Genomic DNA, 21013 nt, shown 5'->3' with positions numbered 1-21013 from the left:
ATTTAGTAAACTGTGTATAAAATTACAGTTAAAATATATAATGACAAAAGTAGATATATTTTATCACACATTTTATAGTTAGTTTTATTTCTATTTTTATTGTCAATATTCATAATAAAAAATAAATTTTAAATTTATGAATTATAATAGTTCTTAAAAATAAATTACTTTTATTCAATAGAAAAATTATTCATCTATTAATATTTATTATTATTATTTTTAAATATTTTGATAATTATTTAAAATATTTTAATGAAATTTAGTATAGTATACTTATTAAAGATTTTTAATTTTTAAATAATTATTTTAAAATTTTATATTTTTAATTTGCTATGAAAAAAGTAAAATAGGTATATTAAGAACTAAGTTTTATTATTAAGATTATTTTAGTAAATTTTGATAATGACAGCAGAAGCTTAATAAATTCAAGATTTACTAAATACATTAACATACTGTAGCTTCTTTAAAAATGTTAAATCTAAAAGCAATCTAAACGGACCCTTATCCTTTTGGTATGAAAATTAATTACCCAAAAATAAACTCATAGACGGAAATATGGATATGTATGAGAATAAATATTTTTAATGTGAGAATTAAAGAGAGAAACATATTTATTACGGTCTCATTCAGAGAAAAAAAAAATAGGACAAAAAAAGATAAGAACTAGAGAGAAAAATTTATTTAAGCAAGGAGAAACAATTATTTAAATAGAGAAGAAAAGAGAAAATATATTTATAAGAGTAAACTTAGAAAAAAATAAAACAATAAAAAATAGAGGAAAGTTAAAAAAAAAAAAAAAAAAAAAAAAAAAAAAAAAAAAAAAAAAAAAAAAAAAAAAAAAAAAAAAAAAAAAAAACTGTTTTGCCGAGACGTGGGGTGGATTCCACTTTATATATTCTACAGATGAATTGCTAATCACATGTAGCATTGGACATTCCCATCTTCCAATTATCTTCCTTGAGGGATTAAGAGTTCCATGAGACGTTTGGTTTATAAATTTAGAATTATGATTCATGATTTTAATTTTTAAAATTTAAATTTTTTGTAGGAAAAAAATACTGTAGAGAACTAAGAATTATGATTCAAAAACATAGACGAACCCTTGAAATAAACATCCCATGAGTTTTTTGAACAACAAAATAATACACAAAATGATTATTGTTCATTTCATACTCAAGTCGCGACTCAAGTCGTGTTGTTACAGTATTCTCTCTTATATAAATTTAAATTTAATCTTTTTATTACAGTATTTTTTTCTCACATACACAATTTAAGTCATGATTTAAGTTGTGTAAATGAACACACCTAAAATAAACAAAAAATAAAAGTAGTCCTAGGTTGGTCCCGGCCTTCTTCGGATGTATCAATGTCTCATTCAAAGTCTTCCGGGGATTGAAGCCTGTTCTTCTGAGAGAGTTTGCTCATGATTGCAAGACCTGAAACAGAAAACCCAATATTTGATGAGAAATTTAGATTAGTAGCATATAAATTTTTTATGATATTAACAAGGTTGAACAAATTGATTTCGGACACTAAATTGAACAAGGCTGCTGTCATGTTGTGTCAGAAATCTTCTTGTGAGAGATTCTAATGAGCTAGAAATAAAGCATGAATACATTAGTGTGAATAAAAAAAAAAAAAAAAAAAAAAAAATCTTGGGAATTTGTTGTTCTTTTTTGTCCCCCCCTAGTTTTAGTAAAATCAACTTGTAAACAATAAAGAGGTGGTTAGACATCCATGAAGAGAATAGGCAAACTATAAGTATGAAAATTCCTATATATGTCTGATCTTTCGTAGTAGAACAAAAATAAAATTAAAAAATCCGATATTCAGATGAAAACATGAAGGCCTGAAACTTGGAAGTGGCAAGTAAAGCGATCCTTTTACTTTTGCTGGGTTTTAATTATTTTATTTTACTTCTTAAGTTGCTGATTAATCTATGGCATTCACTACACGTGCATAATCGTTAAAGATGTACCTTCAACTATGATTTTGTATTCCATCTTCTTCTTGTGCATGCTTCCTCTCTAGAACTCCCTGTAGTGTTATCACTGCATCCTTTGTTTTCATCACGATATCGTTCTGGTCGTCAATATGCGATAATTGAGTTGACTAACAATAGTTTTATACTTTAACATTCTCCCTCACATGAATTCAATTACGTAAATTTAAATTCAAGACCTCTTATTATAATATCATGTTAATTTATTAATTCATTTTAAAATTTTAATCGGTTAAAAAATGGGTCAATAATAATTTTATACTTTAACAGGACGATGCTAGCCATCTCTTCTGGCAAACCGGCTGTATGTTTTGTTCGTTGTCTGTCTTGTTCTGTTTATCCCCGAGCACTAAGCTGCGCAAGTACTCGGCATTTGCAGGCCCTGTACTTTGCACCATTCTAGAGAATGCACTTTCTTTGTTCAACAAGAGTTCTTCCGGGGTATCGTATTCCAGAACCCGAAAAGGCAAGGCGGAGAATCCTCAGTTCATAGTGATTCACAAGAAAACAATGAATGTTGAGAAATTAGAAACGGATTATAGGCGTACCTGACCGTCGTCAAGAACAAGAATCCGATCACTGTCCATGATGGTGTTCAATCTGTGAGCAATAATTAACACTGTTCATGATTTGAATTCATCACGAATAGTTTTCCGAATATATAATAAGAGCATCAGTTGAAACATCAACAGACGATGTTGCTTCATCAAGAACAAGTATCTTTGAACTCCGCAACAATGCTCTCGTCAAGACTTATTAGTTGCCTATGTCCAACACTGAAATTCTCTCCAACTTCTGCGGGCTCCTTCTTTGTCGATAAATTCAAGTATTTGCCTCGATTAAAAATAGTGAGAAAAAATTTCCAACATGGAGTTGCAGTCACTTTAGGTGTTAATCAATGTATTAGTAAAAATCAGCAAATCCAAACATCCTTACAAAAGTTAAGTATGAAGTGCCAAGGTTGTACCTCTCCATCCAGACCAAGAGGGTTGCTTTGAATAAAATCCTTGAGATGTGCTCTCTATCGAGATTAAAGCGTACAGTTCCTACACAAGGAAACGTGAGTTTTTTTATAGGACACATATTTATTCAATAATTATATTAAATTATTTAATTATTATGTTAATTAAGTAATTTAATTATAAAAAGCCTAAATAGTTTTTTAATAGGGTATGGACTAAATGAGTTGATACCCATATTAACCTAACTAGGTTTAATGGGAGCCTAATGAGACAGTATATAAAGAAATTTAAGCTATGGTCCCCAATATGTCAAATCATTCGGCAGTTTTCATTCTTCCCCAACTAAAGAGAAAACACCACATTAAGGAACTAAGGAGATTTGACTGAGGAATGCAATAACCGTCGTGCTTGTTGTCTTAGAGAATTCTATTGGATATTAAGACTGCATCAATAGAGACAGATATTTATTCTAACTTATTTTCTTAATAATTTAGTATGATGATTCCTTGAATGTAGAATACGGATTTAAAAATGCAAAAAAACAGCATAACCATTGGAGTGTTCTAAATTTCTCATGTAACCAATTTCTCAGTTTAAGAATTTAGCTTACTTAACAAGGTATATGGATGTCTTCTTTTTTTTTTTTTTTTTTTTTTTTTTTTTTTTTTTTTTTTTTTAAAGATATGTATGTATACATAATAATGAATTTTAGAAGGCTTTATTTTGTTATTTGTAAAATTAAGTGCAAGTATGTATATATACATGCAAGGATATGCACACGCTCAAATGTATATTGCAGCTATTTATTAGGACTGAAATCGAAACTTCTGTGCTTTGTGATCCTTCTCGATTAGCCATATTCAATATAAGCTGAGGCCGAAAAGAACCAAATGAGAAACTGAAATCACCAAAGTGTCAATTGCACAAGGCGTGTAGGAACCAAAAGCACTGTCTACTGTTTGGCTCCAAAATCAATAATGGGACGTTTAGTTTAAGAATTCAGAATCACGATTCATAATTTTAATTTTTAAAATTTAAATTTTTTATGAGAAAAAAATACTGTAGAAAACTAAAAATTATAATTCAGAATTAATGATGAGCCCTTAAAACAAACATCTCATGAGCTGTTGGCTTGGAGTACCAACTTAGTGGCTTAAAACCCATATTTTTCTAGTCCTTTAAGCACAGACCAACACTAGTGAAGGCACATTTACAAACCCAAAACTCATTTTCTAGCAAAATTTGGCAGCAAACTTTTAGACACCCACTTTGATTTTTTTTATCAAACTAAATGTAGAAAGAAACTTGCTTTCTTAATTGGGTTGCAGGGAAACTGAGAAGCAGATAGAAGACTTGGGTTCAATTCAATAACATTCCAGTGCCGTAAACCACCCAACAAAGCAGGAAAAACGTATAGGGGTTGTTCTTTTGTAACGAATCTCAGAAAAAATTTGAACTCGAGTTACAATTTTATTCAAATTCATATTTTTTTATAAAATTTGAGTTTGAACTCGAATTTAAACTCGAGTTTGGGGTTAAACTCGAGTTCAAGTTTACTCATTAACTCGAGTTCATAAACTCAAACTCAAGTTAATAAATTTTTTCTATTCTTAAAAATGTCATAACTTTTTCGTTTTAATTCTGATTGAGATGCTTTTTTTCTATGCATTCACAATGAAAAGACGAATAAAACCTCACCCATATACCATATTAAAATTTTTCATCACTATTAAGTTTTTATTAAAATACTATCTAAATACAAATTTAAGTTTTGACCCACCCAAACACAAATTTAAAAAGATTTTTAATTCAAATTATAACTCAAATGTGCACATCTAAACACAAATTCAAGTTACAACTTAAACTCAAATTATAACTCAAAATCATCACTCAAATCACCCTAACTCAAAAATGTAAAAGAACAACACCCCATAGTTTTGTAAACTAACCATCATTCAAAAGCAAAAACTAATTATGCTAGTACCTTTCTTCGCATCATATTTTCTTGGCATCCAAACAGGAAAAAAAAAAAAAACAACCAGACATGCCAAGGATAAGCACATCCAAGAAAGTCAGAACATGTACCTTAATTAATGTGGATTATGGTGATGTCTTTTCAGCTCTGCAACAACCATAGCAAAAGGAACACAAGTCACTATTTTCAGTGCAAACCTCACAACCGCACAAACAAATGAACTTACAACGGCACAAACAAATATATATGGAAAAAAAAAAAAAAAAAAAAGGAAAAGGCTTACCAACCTTACGGTTTGCAAAGTCTTGCAAAGGAAGATACTCAATTTTTTTTTTTTTTTTTATAGAAAAATAAACCTTCTTTTTCTATTAGATCGTTTGCATTTTGCACCAGTGTATAATGAAATGTGAAATGATTTTAAAAGTCTATTCACTACTTTCCTTTGGTCGGCTTTCTATATTCTGTGATTGTATTTTAATTTTTGAGGTGCATATAGAAATATATTTATATAGCATCAAAACGTAACACAAGCACAATCTACGGTCTCCTATTATATAAAGGGAGAAAGAGAGAAATAGGTCAAGACTTGAGATGAATTAAAATTAATAGGCCAATAGTTTACATAAGTTAATAAATAGGCCAAATTACTGTTTTCGTCCATAACTTTTCTGGTTATGAACCATAACTTGACAAGTTATTGTCCATAATTGTCCATAACTTGTCTGGCTATGAATCATAACTTGATAAGTTTATTCATAATTTATCTGGTTATGAACCATAACTTGACAAGTTATAGCCTATTAATTTCTATAACTAAAAATTGACCCATATACTTTCTTAAGCTTTTCATATTGACATATTTTCTACTATTTTCCTTATATGAAACACAATGTTAAAAAACAATTGTCATTACTTATAAACTCGAATTTAATGCTAAAAAATAATATGTATCAAACTCCACAAATAAAAGTCCCTTAAATGGATACTTCAAAGATCGAGCACACATAAGTCTATAAAATATCCGATCAACTAATATAGAAAACCACATAGCACTAAAAGTCATACAAAACAATGGAGAAAGAACAAATGCAGCAGACGGAAACACTGTCAAACAATATAATATAGACAAAGTAGTGAACATTTCTTAAATTTAAATTTAATAATAATTATATTGGTAAGCATAATTGCAAAAAAATAATTAAGAAAGACTTGTGTCTGTTTATTATTATTAATTTGTCTTTGGTAAAATATGTATTTATGGAATTAAGAAAGACTTGTGTTGTTGGAAACTGACCAAAGCATCGGGGTAGAGAATCAGAGGCAAGGAGACGTTTGGTTGGAGGATTCAAACTATGATTTGAATCATGGTTCATGGTTCGCTACAGTGTTTTCTCTCACAAAAAATATATGTAAATTGAAAATAGTTCTAATCCATGAACCAAATATATTCTGTTGACCTAATGGAGTAGAGTGATATTATTTGTTTAATAAGACTTTTGGAAAGTAAATAAAAGATTGGTTGACATACAAGGGAAAAGATGACTTATACAATAACAGCACAAACTATATAGGATCTCCAACAGTCCAACTCATGCTTATTTCTATTTATTATTTTTTCTTTTGGTTTTGTCTAAGGTGGCCGACCAGTTCGGGACCAAATGAAAATTTCAGGCCGACTCAGTTTGATTCGGGCTCAAATGGAAATTTCAGGCTGATGCAACTCGGCCCTAAATAGAAGAAGAACGGCCCAACTTAGTCCATAATTTTATAAGGTATTTTTAAAAAATTCTTTAAAAAGAGAGTGATTGGGTCGAGCCAGCCTAAATAAATATTTGGGCTCACAACCTTGCCCCGACCTGGTTCGGAGGTTAGGGCGGACCGGGCCAAGCTAATAGTGGCAGGTGTTGGGCCGACCGCCTGTTTAACTCAGTACAAACTTATAGCTCTAGTTTTGTTCAACTTATACTTATTTACAGTTTACAACATTGCAGATAAAATTGTGATTTTCTAGCCAATAAATTCGTTTATTACCTTTACAAATCATTTTTTAAAATTAAAAAAGCCATCTATTAATATAATTAATTCTAGTAAGGACAGCTTTAATACACCATATAGACACCCTCTATTGTATTATTTAAAAATAATAGTTTTTAGCAACATAAGACATCGTATAATTTAATGCGAAATTTAAAAATTTTACGTATTATGATATCTAATACAGAAAAAATCTTTATATTAAACGGTAAGGTGCAATTTAATTTAAGACTTTTATTAACAAAATTTAAAATATTTAGCAAATATCATAGCTTCGGGTCGAGTCCGGGATAGGGGCCGGGGTCGTCTGACACTGGAGCGACATTGTGTTTTTTTCAAAAATTATTGTTTGACCCCTCCATTTTTTAAAACTTATTATTTAGTCCCTCATTTGTTTTCAGAATTAAAATTTTGGCCCTTAATTTTTAAAATATTTTGGTCCCACAATTTTTTTTAAAGGCCGCTGCTTCTCAGTTCTCACCGGAATAAAAGCTCTGCTGGCCGTGTGATTTATGAAATTTAATGTAAAATGCACTATTAAATTTAAAAATTTAATGTAAAATGCACTATTAATTTTATATTTTCTTAATTTCTGCTATTAATTTTAGTTGCCCCTACAAATTCCGTTATTTGTCCTCTGAGCACAGCAAAGAGTCGTTACGTTACTCGTCACTTTGACCGGTGAAAGCCCAACTTCTTCTCTTGCCCCACTTCCAGTTAACCCTAGCTTTCTTGTTCTTCCTCATCTTTCTTCGCTAGTTCGCGTTTTTCATTTTTTCCTTTATCTGAATTGTAATTGTACGCATGAATAATTTGTTTGAAGGCGATAATGGACAGCCAAATTGTCGGATTCAATCGGACTAGTTTGCTCAATCCGAATTCCAACTATCCACTGCGATTTCGAGTTTTTGGAGCTCCGAAAATCCCATTTCCTCGTTCTAATTGCTCTTCAGGGGGTACAATCTTCTTTCTTTCTTTTTTCTTTAGTTAAGATTAAGATAATTTTTGCAAGTGTTTAGAAATTTTGTCGGATAATTTGGAACTTTTGTTGTGTTTAGGTAATTTGAGTTATAATAAGGGAATTAAGTGCGCAATGAAATCTTACAAGTTATCGGAACTTTCTACTTCCGAGGTTGAGAGTCTCAAGACTCGTCCTAGAATCGATTTCTCTTCGATATTCACCACTGTAAGAGTCTTTTTTCTTTTAGGATTTCAAAAAAAAAAAAATTGCTGATTTGGATTCATTCGTGTTTTGTTGCTCTGTTTTGTACAATGTCAGGTCAACCCTATTGTTGATCATGTTCGGAGAAGAGGCGATGCTGCTGTTAAAGAGTAGGCGCAAAATTACGAATTTTGAATGATTTAGACCAGGCATTTGTGATTGCACATTGATTTAGAAACTGATGGAAGATAGGTTTTGTTGAGATTTTTGTTTCCGTGTTATAGGTATACTTTAAAGTTTGACAAAGTCGAATTGGATCGGACGGTTGTAAGTGTTTTTGAGCTTCCTGATCCAGAGGTATTTCTAATGGGGTCACCTTAGTTCGTAGTTCAGTTCGTATGGCCACCCCTAATGGTTTGAAATTTCAATGTTTGATTATAATGCAGCTTGATCCTGTAGTACAAGAAGCATTCGATGTGGCCTATGACAATATCTATGCATTTCATTTTGCTCAGAAGTCAGCTGAGAGAAGTGTAGAGAACATGAAAGTAAGATAAATTTTCTCTGCTCGTTTCTTTTTCTGTGGATAAGCTATAAAGTATTTTTTATATTTCAGGGTGTCAAATGCAAACGTGTGGCGAGAAGCATTGCTTCTGTTGGTCTTTATGTTCCTGGGGGTACTGCAGTTTTACCTTCAACTGCTTTGATGCTTGCAATTGTAAGTTTGTCATGTGTACTTGTATCATTTTTTTTTTTCATCGTTATGTTGTACTAAGTCCCAAGAGTCATTTGACGTTTACTTTTGCTCTGTGAAAGTAGCCTGCAAAGATTGCTGGATGTAAAACTGTTGTTCTCGCGACTCCCCCAAGTCAGGGTGGCAGTATATGCAAGGTACTTGTTTAATGGATAGGTTATTTTTGGGAATGTCATGCAATAAGTACCTTATCCCCTTTTTTTTTTTTTTTTTTCTTTTTGGTTAGGAGGTACTATATTGTGCTAAGAAGGCTGGTGTCACTCACATTCTTAAAGCTGGAGGAGCTCAGGTTTGAAAAGTTTTTTTAAGAAAATTATAGGTGTGTGCAGAGAATAATGATTTGTACTGTACGGATTTTTTTTCCCTGTCTCTCTCTGTGTACAGCTGCTATTCTGGATAATCTAAATATTTTCAAACTTGCAGGCCATTTCCGCTATGGCATGGGGCACCGAATCTTGTCCAAAGGTGCTAATTTTAACATTAGCTCATTGTTACGTCTTCAATTTCTTATGCTAATAAAAGTTAACCGGATCATTGTATTAGTCATGAGTAACTAAACATGTGTTAGGGCCTTGTTTAGTAGTTAGTAGTTTGTTAGAGTTTGTTTGGAGAAGTTAGGAGTATAAATAAGGGGGTTAGTAGCTCATTTGGGGATGGTCAGATTATTTGGGATTTGGGGTAACTCTTGGGATAGTTGGTGGTCTCTCAAATACCACCACTGTTGGGTTATTTTGTAGTTTTATAAGTCTATTCAATAAAGTTTCAGTTCTTTTGTTCATCTCTTGTGCTAGAAATTGCTAGGTGCCTAACAACATGATTCTATATCCAAGTTGATTTTATAATTAATTTAGTAATGCAGTAATGAATGTCATATTAAAAAGAGGAGGAAAAAATAATTAAAGGTTAGTTACAGGGTTGATGTAGTGTTGGTACGACTGAATAGTGGCCATTAATGAAATCACATGGTTTTGGATGCTGTGAAATTCTCATGATAGATTTAATTACAACACTTTATCTTATGAATTTGGAGTCTTAAATCATTAAAGAATTAACTCTTTGTTAAATTTCAACAGAAATGCAACTCATGGTAAGGTGTGTGTGACTCAACATTCCTGTATCTTTATTGATTTTATAATACGTTTTGGAGTCATGGTGACTAAAATGGATATTGCCCAGTTCCAATTTGCTTGTTGTTTCTAGCTCTTTAAGAAGGAAAATCTGCTAGATCTTAAACTTGCTGCTGATGAATTAAACTAGTTTGGATTATATGTTTATAAATGTAAAACCAATTTTCTTGGAATTAAGGAAAACTTTATTTGCTCCTGCAGTAGTTGGTCAAAGGTTTTGGAATTCCTTGCTAAAGAAAAAAGCTGTATATTGCAATAAGAAAACATTTTACATGAAGCCGAAATTGCTAGTAATCACAAAAAGCTGTATATTGCAATAAGAAAACATTTCAAACTGACTTATGCTCGTCTAAAGCTCGTGTACACCCCCATAAACTCATAACAGTATGGCCCTTAGGACTTTAGCCCTGTCGGTTGTTGGACTTTGGTTGTTACTTTGAATAATGCATATGGTTTTAATGCACCTAACAGCTCTGATTTTGCCAATCTGCACTAGTACCTCAGGTGTATTTATAGTACTCTAGTTTCTCTAATAATTTTCACTTCTTTCTTAACTTAATTATTGCAGGTTGAGAAGATTTTTGGCCCTGGAAATCAATATGTCACAGCTGCAAAAATGATTCTCCAAGTAGGTATTAGTATTACTTATCATTACAAGTTCTTGTGTTCTCTCCCCCTTCCAGTTTTGGTCACAGGGGGTTAATTTTGTGGAGGGTTGCAACTTTAGCCATTTTGTGTGGCATCTGGTTAGAAAGAAATACAGATTTCGTGAGGAAGATGTTTTTTTTCCTATGGGATAAAAATAAAGTATTGGGTTTTATTGTCGGCTTACAGGGATAAAGAGTTTGGCAAGTCGTTATTCTCGGATTTTGTGAGGAGTTGGGCTCCTTTTTCTTTTTTTTTAGCCTTTCTCTTTTTTGTTTTCTGGTTAGTTTGGTTTTGTCATTTTTTGACCATTCTCTGTATTTTTGGAACTGGGTTGCTTGAGGAAAGCTCTTCCTCTTTTCTTCTTGTTCCATTTTTTGATCATTAAAGTTCCCTGTTCTTTTTTTCTTTTTAAAAAAATTACTTATCCTTACAAGTAGTTTTCATCAGAGCGACATATGGAATTAGTTTCTGTACAAAAGTAGAAGGAAAGAAATAATTTGGTTGACTCTGCTTTAGCTCAGGATTTTTACTTCTGTCATTTTTTTAACCTTTTCTATCCTTAATAGAACAGTGAAGCCATGGTGGCAATTGACATGCCTGCGGGCCCTTCAGAAGTTCTCGTGATTGCCGACAAATATGCCAGTCCTGTTCATATTGCTGCAGACTTACTCTCTCAGGTACTTATTATTCAATAATTTCTTTTGGCAGATTAATTCATGATGAAAAGGATAGTTTTGTTGGTTGGCCAGTTAAATGTGTTTTCGTTTAGTGGTTATTAAAAATAATTGGTTTTGAAAAAACAGCAAGCATACCAGGTCCATTCTGTAAATTGCAGTTTTATGAGACAGATGTATAGTTCTAATTAGAAAAAATTCCATTCATTCAGTGGTTTAAGCATATGCAAAGTCCTCAGCCAGAAAAACCACAATCACAAGAAACACATTGGCCTAGAGAATGATTCATTATACTTTGCTCCCTGCCACAGTCGTGGTGGTAAATTTTGAACAGGTTTTGAATGAGTCCTGGATTTTAATCTTAACAATAAATGAAAGGGAAGAAGAGCATAGCTGAGGGTGGTATGTTAAATTCAGTAAACATAAATAGATTATGTGGTTGTAAACTGTATATGTGTGAAACTATACACCGGCCTTTTTTCCTTCAAAGGTCAAAGGTCTTGACAGGCTGGTAAGTGTTCCTTGTATCCTTTCAGCAAATAGAGGTAGAAGCTTGTAATGAAATGTTTCAGTTGAACTGAATATTATTATCACCAAATTTCTAACTTTATGGCTTCCAATAAAGTAAATGTTCTACGTTAGTTCTGCGTCCATGGTTTGTCCTACATTTGCAAATTAGGTGCCATGATACATATTTTCAGTTTGTAAAGCTTTGCCTTCAAAGCAGTATGTGGGATATAACCTAAATAGCGATGTGAAGCAACTTACATGATGTAAGAACTACTTGAAACCTTTTTTTTTCTCTGTTGATTTTCTTTTCCTTGTGTGTCTTTTTTTTAATTACTTTTCTTATAACATCTTCATGAGTATTAACATTTTGTAAGATTGTGACAACAATGATGCTTATCCGCACAAATATGAACAATGTTGTTGTTAAACCCCTATCTGTGGCTCATAGTACTCGTTTTTTTCTTGTTTTGTGATTTTCCTTCAACTCCCTCCCCCCTTCTTCTGAAAACATTCATACATTTGTATTTTATATATACATGGACACGAGCGACTTCCTAATTGATATGCATCATTTCAGGCTGAGCATGGGCCTGATAGTCAGGTTGTTCTTGTACTCGCTGGAGATGGTGTGGATTTTAAAGCTATAGAAGATGAAATAAAGAAGCAATGTGATAGCCTACCAAGGGGAGAATTTGCCTCAAAAGCACTGAGCCACAGTTTCACTGTTTTTGCCCGTGACATGGTTGAGGTTTGTCTGCTTATTGTGATCTCATATTTGTATGTTCGAGAAGGTACTTGATACTTCTGTTTGTGGTCGCATCACTGGATATTAGATTATGCTCAGATGTCTTTTTGCTACATGATTTATAAGAAACTGTTAAAGTATTAAACTATTGTTGGCCCACCTCCTAATAGTTTAAGCTTTTGGGATGGATTGGTAAACTAACATGGTATCAGAGCGGGAGGTCCTGAGTTCAAACCCCCGTAATTGCACTCTTTATCCCCATTTAAATTGTCATCATGTGTTGGGTCTCTAATATATCTTGGGCTTAAATATTCACGTGTTGGGCTTTCCAATTAATTTACCCACACGATTGCCCATTGTTCAGCCCACACGTGAGGGAGAGTGTTAAAGTATTAAACTATTGTTGGCCCACCTCCTAATAGCTTAAGCTTTTGAGATGGATTGGTAAACTAACAGAAACAATAACCAAGTTTCTGAACTTCGACCATCCAGTTTTTGTAGTATTTCAATTATAGTATGCACATCCAATATTTCCAAGTGTTATTTTGTACCTATCATTGTTTTCAAGCAGTGGCGTTGAAATTTCAGAGTTGATTGCTTTATTTGAGATTGAGTTCTGTAATCCCTTACATCGCATGTTTTTTCATCTTGCATTTTATTTTAAAATCAGCAATGTGAAAACACTTGCGTGTTAATTTGAAAACCTGTGATCTGCCCATAAAAAAAAATGAAAATCATCGACGTAAAATAAGATTTTTATTTTTCATCGTTTTTAGAGATCTTGTTGAGCTCTCTCTCTCTGAAGACTTGTTCTTTTTCTCAGTTGCTAATACATTTACCCTTCACATACGTGGATATTTATGTTATTGATTGCCATGAAATTATTTCTATTATGGTTTGAAAGTTTCTTTACATCGCATCTGAAACTTGACATGTTAATGTCTCAGGCTGTCTCTTTTTCAAACTTATATGCACCCGAGCATCTAATTGTCAATGTCAAGGATGCAGATAAATGGGAGGGTTTCATTGAGAACGCTGGTACTTTTCGTTATTGTTGACTTTTCTTTCTTTTTCCTAGAAAAATTTCCTTATTGCTTAGTCATAATTGGACAACTGTCCACTGATAAGTCTTATTTGAAACAATGAATTTCTGCTTTGCATTAGCTAATTTGATGCTTAACTAGAATTTTCTATTCTAGTATTCACATAATGAAACATCCATGCACTTCTCTGATGGAATGGATGTGAAAAGTGTTTGTTTGTTGCTGCTAATCTTTGGCCAATGCTTTTAGGACTCGTGAACTCACATTTCAAATGTCAAGAAGTTCTAGGGTAGTGTTAGCAACCTAACCTCTGAGCACTGCAGTCGTGCTAAATGTCACATTGCTTAATGAATATAATTAGTTTTTTTTTTTTTTTTTTTTTTTTTAAAGTATACGTAGGGTTCACATATTGTTGAATGTGCATAGGGCACAGAAAGCGATGAAAATCTTTTAGCACTGTATTTGACTTATTGGTTATGGATATTAATTAACATCTTGATGCCTGTTTTTTAGATTTATGAATAAGAATCTTGAAATTTTTGCGGAATTATCTACACTACTACTGATGAATGTCATTAGCCAAGTCGTGTAAAGACGTGACTGGATTATAAATCACTTCTCTGACTGGCTGACAGATTATACGAGAATGGGAACTCAGAATAGTTTTATCTGTTTATCCTAATCACAAATCTTTGAACTTGTCTTTGATTTACGTGCAGGGTCTGTGTTCTTAGGGCAGTGGACACCAGAGAGTGTCGGAGACTATGCAAGTGGGACAAACCATGTCCTTCCCACCTATGGTTATGCCCGGATGTACGGTGGTGTATCTCTGGATTCCTTCCTCAAGTACATGACAGTCCAATCTTTGACAGAGGAGGGTCTGAGAAAGCTTGGTCCTCATGTGGCAACAATGGCTGAAGTTGAGGGGCTTGAGGCACACAAGAGAGCCGTAACGCTTAGGCTCAAGGATATTGAAGCCAGACAAGTTAGTATGAGATGATAAGTTGGCATCTAATTTTACCATATATGTTCCTTCCGGGCATTGTTTCTTTCTCTGCTCAAACCTATATTGGAACCTGAATTCGGATACCGAGAGAGGGTTGGCTGTGATCCTTGTCTGTTAGTCTCTTGCCTAAAGTATCAAAAGCCGAAGGACTTTCCCTAGGAAAATCCAATTCTTACAGCCCTGATAGGAATAATTCGTTCTTGGTGTTGCTACTGTGAACACGTCCTATCCTTAACAGAGTTGAACATTTTATTGAAATGTTTTGAAACATCATGGCATAACAAATATGGGGACCAAAACGGTATGTGCTTTGATTTCATCAATTTGGAGCTTTGCATGAGATTAATAATCTTTTTTTGCTCATTTGTGGTTCATAATCTTGTAATTTGTGGTTGATAATCTTGTAATTTGTGGTTGATATGGAAAATCGATTTTGCTCATGAGTTTCAAAATTTAATCTTTGGAGTTAGATTGAATTAAAATTGAACATGAAATGTCACCTCCAAATAAATATAACTATGGAAATCGATATTATTTTTTATTTTATATCTTTTGAAATGAGGTGAAAATGGATCACTGAAGGTAAACTCGATGTTGGAAAAAAAAAACACATTTTCGTTTTATATCTTCTATTTTTTGCTCTCAATATTCTTCTAATAATTCCCTCCTATTTTTGGAGGAGTTCCTCATTAAAAAAAAAAAAAAAAAAAAAAAGAAGAGAGAGAAGAGAGAGAGAGAGTGAGTGTGAGAGAGAGATCAAGAATATAATTGTTAGCAAGAGGCTGCTATTATATAACTGATCCACTTGAGATGTACGTAAACTAGATTTATATTGATAAAAACAATGGTGAAGAATTTAAAACCGAATTGCCTAGTAGGATGCTGACAATCATGATCATCTCGTTTAGTTCGTTGATTCGACTTTATGTGAAGGCTTTTTATTATAATAAAAAAGTTAAATGTGACTTTTTTGAAAATTTTTTATTGTAACAAAATTTAAATTTTAAATTTAAATCGGTAAAATGAACGAAAATATCATGCAAAAATAGCATTTGTACAAGACGTCGAATTCCTTGCACATGCACAGCACCACTAGCTCTTGTAATTAATTGGTTTCTTTAAATAGTTTTTGTTCGTTTCTTTTTTTCTAATTCCCAAGACAACTACGGAATTTCCCCGTCCTAGGTGGAATTGTTCATTGTCTGTTGTCCATTATCTCCTCATAATTTCCCACTGACTTTTTTCTTTTTTCTGAAATGATAATTCCCCTCTTAATAGTGTATATTTATCTCTCAATTATTCTATTCTAAATGTTGCAGGTAACTCATGTAATTTGTGTTTTCTCAAGGTTCTTGACCTGTAAATGCAAGTTGTATTAGCTTGTATTTTTATCTCTTACCACTGAATTAAAGAATTAAAAAGTTGTCTCGGCTCTCATATTCTCGTATTCTTTTTTCTTTTTTTCTTTCCTTTTTTTACCCTTTAGTTTCATACTATAATTTTGTTTTTGCATTTATTTTATAATATATTATCAACATAAGTCTCTAACTATTGTTTGTTGTTATGAAAAGTTAAAATTCTTGTCAATGTAACTTTTCCTCTTCTTCATCACAAGTGAAGAGAAGACGGTAAGAGTACGTTTAGAACTCGTTTCAAAATAATTGTTTTTTTAAATGAAAATGAAAATGAAAACGTTTTCAATCTAATACAGAAATCATTTTTAAAAATGCGGTTGATAGTTTATTAAGAGATTGTTTTCAATATAAAAAAATTCATTAATGTCTCTCTCTATATACTCGAGAGAGGAGAAAACAGAAACAAAAAATTAAAAATAACTAAAAATCATTTTTTATTTCTCTCACATTTTACACTAAACTAAAAAATCGTTTTCATTTTCGTTTTTTCTCTTTAATTGTGTCAAACATCATTTCTCTCCCGTCTTCATTTTTTTTCTCAAAAAACATAAAAAATAAAAACAAAAACAACTCCAAACACAGCCTAAGTTTCTTCTTGTCTATCATACTATATATTATGATCATCCTCAAAGAACATTTGTAAGTTAGCATTGGTTTAGTCAAACTCTTTTTGATAATTATTAAAAGTTATCAATTAATCCACGCACAGGAATGTAATGGTTGGCCCTTTAGATATATACAAGTTTATTTATATTAGGATATCCAATTCTTTTTTTATAATTATTAAAAGTTAACAATTAATATCCACGTACTGACATTAATCCAATATCTATAATCGTCTACGTCGAAAGTCTTGTTCTATAATACGTGCATTAGCGAACTCAAGTCTCTCATATTCAAATCTTTCATACACACATTCGAAATTACGTTAGTGTCAGTAAATAATAATAGTTAGTTTTTAGTGATTATGGATTTATCTACACTTGCTCCGAATTTCAATGCAATAGTGGCATTTACCAATAAATAAATAATAATAAAAAAAGGAACACTCGATACAAGGTAAGAATCAAATCAGGCATTTACAAAGAGCGTGTTGAAATTGAAAACGACACGATCAGTTTAATTGGAGACGATGCAGCAACCACCACCATAACTTTTGACCGAAGCAACGCCACAGGATTCAAAACAATAGACACAGGCTCAGTGAGTAAGAAATTATTTACTTGGTTTCGTCTTTTTCTTTCTTCTCATTTGCTCTTCTTCTTTTTTTTTTTTTTTTTTTTTGGTCGTCTGTCTCTGTAATATTAATAAATAATAACAACTTCTTTGTCTTAATTATATTTCCTTATTTTAGCTTTATTTGACAAAGTCTTCAATTGTTTCTATCATGTACTCCATAATGCACTACCTTTCGTGTTCAATTGTTTATAATCTTTTTACTAATGAGTACGGTTAAATGTGAAGCAGTTGATTAATTAAAGCAGACGTGATATCATAGTTTTTTTTTTCTTTTTTTTTTTTCAATTTCATAATGGAATAAGGTGTTAAGGGCAGAGGGCTCGACTCGTGGCAAAGTCATTAACCATCGAGAACTCAGCGGGACCAAATGAAGGGAAAGCAGCGGCACTATACAATGGATCCGATCAATCAGCCTTTTAAAATTCCGCCAATTCTACAGAGACTGCGAAATCTATGGCACTGTCTGACTTCATCTTTGGCCATGCAAGCGCCGTCTTTCAAGACTGTCATATTTTTGCTCACTGACAGTAGCGAATTTAAATACAGCTCAATGAGCGCTCCCATTCAAATTTTTTTGAAAAGAATATTATTTTTAAAAATTTTAAAATTTTACATTTAAACCCCCACTAAAATAATATATACTCTTATTAAAATAAATATATTTTTTTATATGTCCCTACTAAGATAATTTGTTAAAAAAAATTTAGTGTACGTTCCCACTGAAGTGAAAGGTTGGCTCCACCACTGCTCACTGGTCCACCTATATCACCATCACTGCACAAAACCGAGCAAGCACTAGCGACGTCGACGGCTTCTCCTTCCGAAACTGCAATGTGAAGCCCTCACCAGAGTCAACACACACCGAGAAGGCCAACTTGAGAGTGTTTCTAGGGCAGCCGTGGGAGAACTATTCTCAAATACTAGAGAGAAACTCGGTTTTTGGCAGTCCTATATATTCTCAAAAAACAATGATCATGTTGTTCGGAAACATGACAACAATCGCTTGAAATATTATGTGCCGATTGTTCCACTTGCAATAAATTTATCTCATCCGAACAAGTTTGCAAAGTACAGATATATAGAAAGGGAAAAGTCCTCTAGAAAAATTACAGTAACAACAACAATAAATAAATAAATAAATAACTTTCTTTTGCGGGGTAAAACAGGATTTTAATTATTAGATCAAGTTATGATTTTCCAACTATGATATGATTTGACGGTTAAAATTATATCTTATCTAATCTGAGGATTAATGATAAAACAGCGTCCTACTGATAAAATATATTTCACATGACAAAAGAGTTTCAACGAGTAGCAATATATTATTTGAAAATAGCATGACAATTGAAGCACTCGCTAGAAAAACAGTACACACAAGATGTCGATAAAAACGCGGTACAAATGCACACTGAGAGCTACTTAATTACATGGCAAAATAAGAAGGATCGCACAACTAATGGTACGATATATTTTACAGTGCACATAAAATTAGGGACGTGTAAAATCATGATTATTGGTATTATTGGCCGGCTTTGGTTTGGTGACCAGTTTGATTATGGATAATACTGTAACGACGAGCAAGAGACCAAGGCCAATGAAGGATGCAATGAGGGCACCTCCACCATGTTCACAATATGTACCGAATTTGTCGCAGATTTTGTTCCACCTTGCATGTGAATTGCCATTCTTCCCTAGCTCGGCCATGAATGCCGCCGCGCCATCTCCGGCGGATGCTAAAGCCACGTTCAACTGTCCATGCATAGATAATCATCATGAAGCGAATACAATACCAAAACCAATCATGGAAAAAAAAAAAGAAAAAAAAAAGTACCAAGACCATTTAATTAGTTTGGACTGTTGAAATATTTATTTTATTGTAATTAGTAATTGATATTAATTTCCTGTTTTTTGTGTGAACAAATCCTCTTGTATAATTATAATAGGAGATCGATCGATTGCAAGAATATTATTATAGAAGTCAAATCGTAAACAAATGTGATAGCATGAAGTGATGATATATACCTATTTATATTCTTATTTGTTTCTCCTTTTTACTTATTACTTTCAAGTTGGATATCATTGTGTATTAACGGTACGCGCTTTCGTTTACTGGCTAAAGAAGAGCTCATCCTAACGATCATAAGGTTTTGTTGTATCCTCATAGTTTCAAACTCGTTTTAAGGAAAACGAAGAAATAATGCAATACAATACCATGTCTAAAATGGGAATCACGACGAGGAAGAGTCCTTTATCGTTGAGCTTGTGTCTGAAAAATTCAGCCGCTATCATTAACAAGTTATGCAGGCTCGCTAGTCCATTGGCTATCACAAAGAACCTGTTTATCATGGTCCATTAAAATCACATACTTAAGAAAACTAATGTTAAAGTTGGCTAGTGCTGAACTTTGAACACCAAGCTGTAATAAAAACACAGACGTGCAGCACCACCGGCAGAGCAAAAAACATAATAAAAAAGAAAAATTAAGTTGGTGAATTGTAGGGGGGGGGAAAAAAAAAATGAGACTGATCGTTCTTTATTGTGTGTGTGTGTGTGTATATATATATATATGCATGTATAAATATCTAAACTTTTGAAATTTTTTAAGCTGTCTGAGTTTTCTGACGTCTATAAAATTAGTACATCAATTGGTGCATGATACTAATTGGTTATACATATATAATATTTTTACATTGATCATATGTGCTTGTAGACTTCTATAATTATGGACATATATATATATATATATATATTAAGTAAATAAGAAAGAAAAATGAGGATTCATCAACTAGAATCAAATTGAGCTTACACGAATGCTGGATTTTGTTGAAACTTGGCAGTAAGAGTGGCTGTAATGGGGTTGCTCCCAACGGTGGCAACCACCAGAGTTTTGGTTTCTTTGTTGGATGCCATTACAATGGTTGCAGAGACCGTGGCCAAAAACGATGAGATTCTAAGCATGAAAAGGGTCCAATCTTTCGGCGGCTTCGCCGCGAAATAACCCGACCCAATCTCCGATTTTTCTCTATTCTCTATAGCCATTTTTGATGTAATTTTCTGTGTTTAAAGATCAGAAAATTAGAGAGAGAGAGAGAGAGAGAGAGAGAGAGAGAACTGAACTAGTGTGTTCTACACATTTTGGAAAGAGGGCCAATTATTTATGGTGTTGGAGGAAGGACAAAATTACGTGCGAATGAATTAAGATCAATATCATTTGGTAAGTCCAACAAGCTAAGTGAAGTTTATATGTATGGTGTTTTCTTTGGATGGTCTAACTATCCACAGAAAATTTGGCGTGTTGGTGTAGCTAATTAGGAATACTTTAATTAAGTACTGGATTTTTGGTAAAATCCAACTTGCATTATTGAAGCTCACGAAACATCCTTATAGTCAAATCTACAATTAAGAGCATAATATAGAGTGATATCTATTAACAACGAAATTAAATTCGTATACCAAATTGGATCTCGTATTATTATTTTCCTTTTATAGCAGAAATTTTTTTTTTCCTCTTCAAAAGTGCAATATTGAGATAGAATTTTCAAAAAAGATTTCAGTTATGCTCATTTTCAAATCTTAAAACCTCAAATAAACCAAAAATCAATTACAGCAGTATATAAACTTATATTTTATGGACTTTAATTTTAAAAAGTGAATTAAATTCTATTACAAGCTCAGTTCATTCAAAAGAAAAATAGAGAAGATAATAAAGTAGATAAA

At 32.5% G+C, this 21013-nt stretch overlaps 2 protein-coding genes across 4 annotated transcripts; one reads left to right on the top strand and one right to left on the bottom strand.

The window, feature by feature from the left end:
* Positions 1–7470: 7470 nt before the first annotated feature.
* Positions 7471–14965, top strand: LOC21408609 (histidinol dehydrogenase, chloroplastic). Of its 3 annotated transcripts, XM_024167001.1 has the most exons (16): positions 7483–7497; positions 7582–7689; positions 7797–7929; positions 8032–8159; positions 8253–8305; positions 8420–8492; positions 8582–8683; positions 8752–8853; positions 8955–9026; positions 9116–9178; positions 9313–9354; positions 10585–10644; positions 11231–11341; positions 12426–12596; positions 13541–13631; positions 14356–14965. In XM_024167001.1, exons 3-16 carry the CDS (start codon positions 7803–7805, stop codon positions 14634–14636), a joined length of 1476 nt encoding a protein of 491 aa, XP_024022769.1. In that variant the 5' UTR covers positions 7483–7497; positions 7582–7689; positions 7797–7802; the 3' UTR covers positions 14637–14965. The 3 variants fall into 3 exon arrangements, with proteins under 3 accessions (XP_024022767.1, XP_024022769.1, XP_024022768.1); XM_024166999.1 differs by lacking the exon at positions 7582–7689 and having other exon boundaries at positions 7471–7497; XM_024167000.1 differs by lacking the exon at positions 7483–7497 and having other exon boundaries at positions 7582–7654.
* Positions 14966–18625: 3660 nt separating this feature from the next.
* Positions 18626–20399, bottom strand: LOC112092010 (CASP-like protein 1B2). The gene is made up of 3 exons (XM_024167073.1): positions 20103–20399; positions 19508–19631; positions 18626–19045 (listed from the first exon to the last, which is right to left on the bottom strand). Exons 1-3 carry the CDS (start codon positions 20333–20335, stop codon positions 18785–18787), a joined length of 618 nt encoding a protein of 205 aa, XP_024022841.1. The 5' UTR covers positions 20336–20399; the 3' UTR covers positions 18626–18784.
* Between the last annotated feature and the right edge of the window lie 614 nt (positions 20400–21013).

This window comes from Morus notabilis, unplaced genomic scaffold (genome assembly GCF_000414095.1).
Source record: "Morus notabilis unplaced genomic scaffold, ASM41409v2 Scaffold276, whole genome shotgun sequence".
Classification (NCBI taxonomy): domain Eukaryota; kingdom Viridiplantae; phylum Streptophyta; class Magnoliopsida; order Rosales; family Moraceae; genus Morus; species Morus notabilis.
The sequence above is the reverse complement of the archived record's forward strand: the minus strand, read 5'-3'. Positions and strand labels throughout refer to the sequence as shown.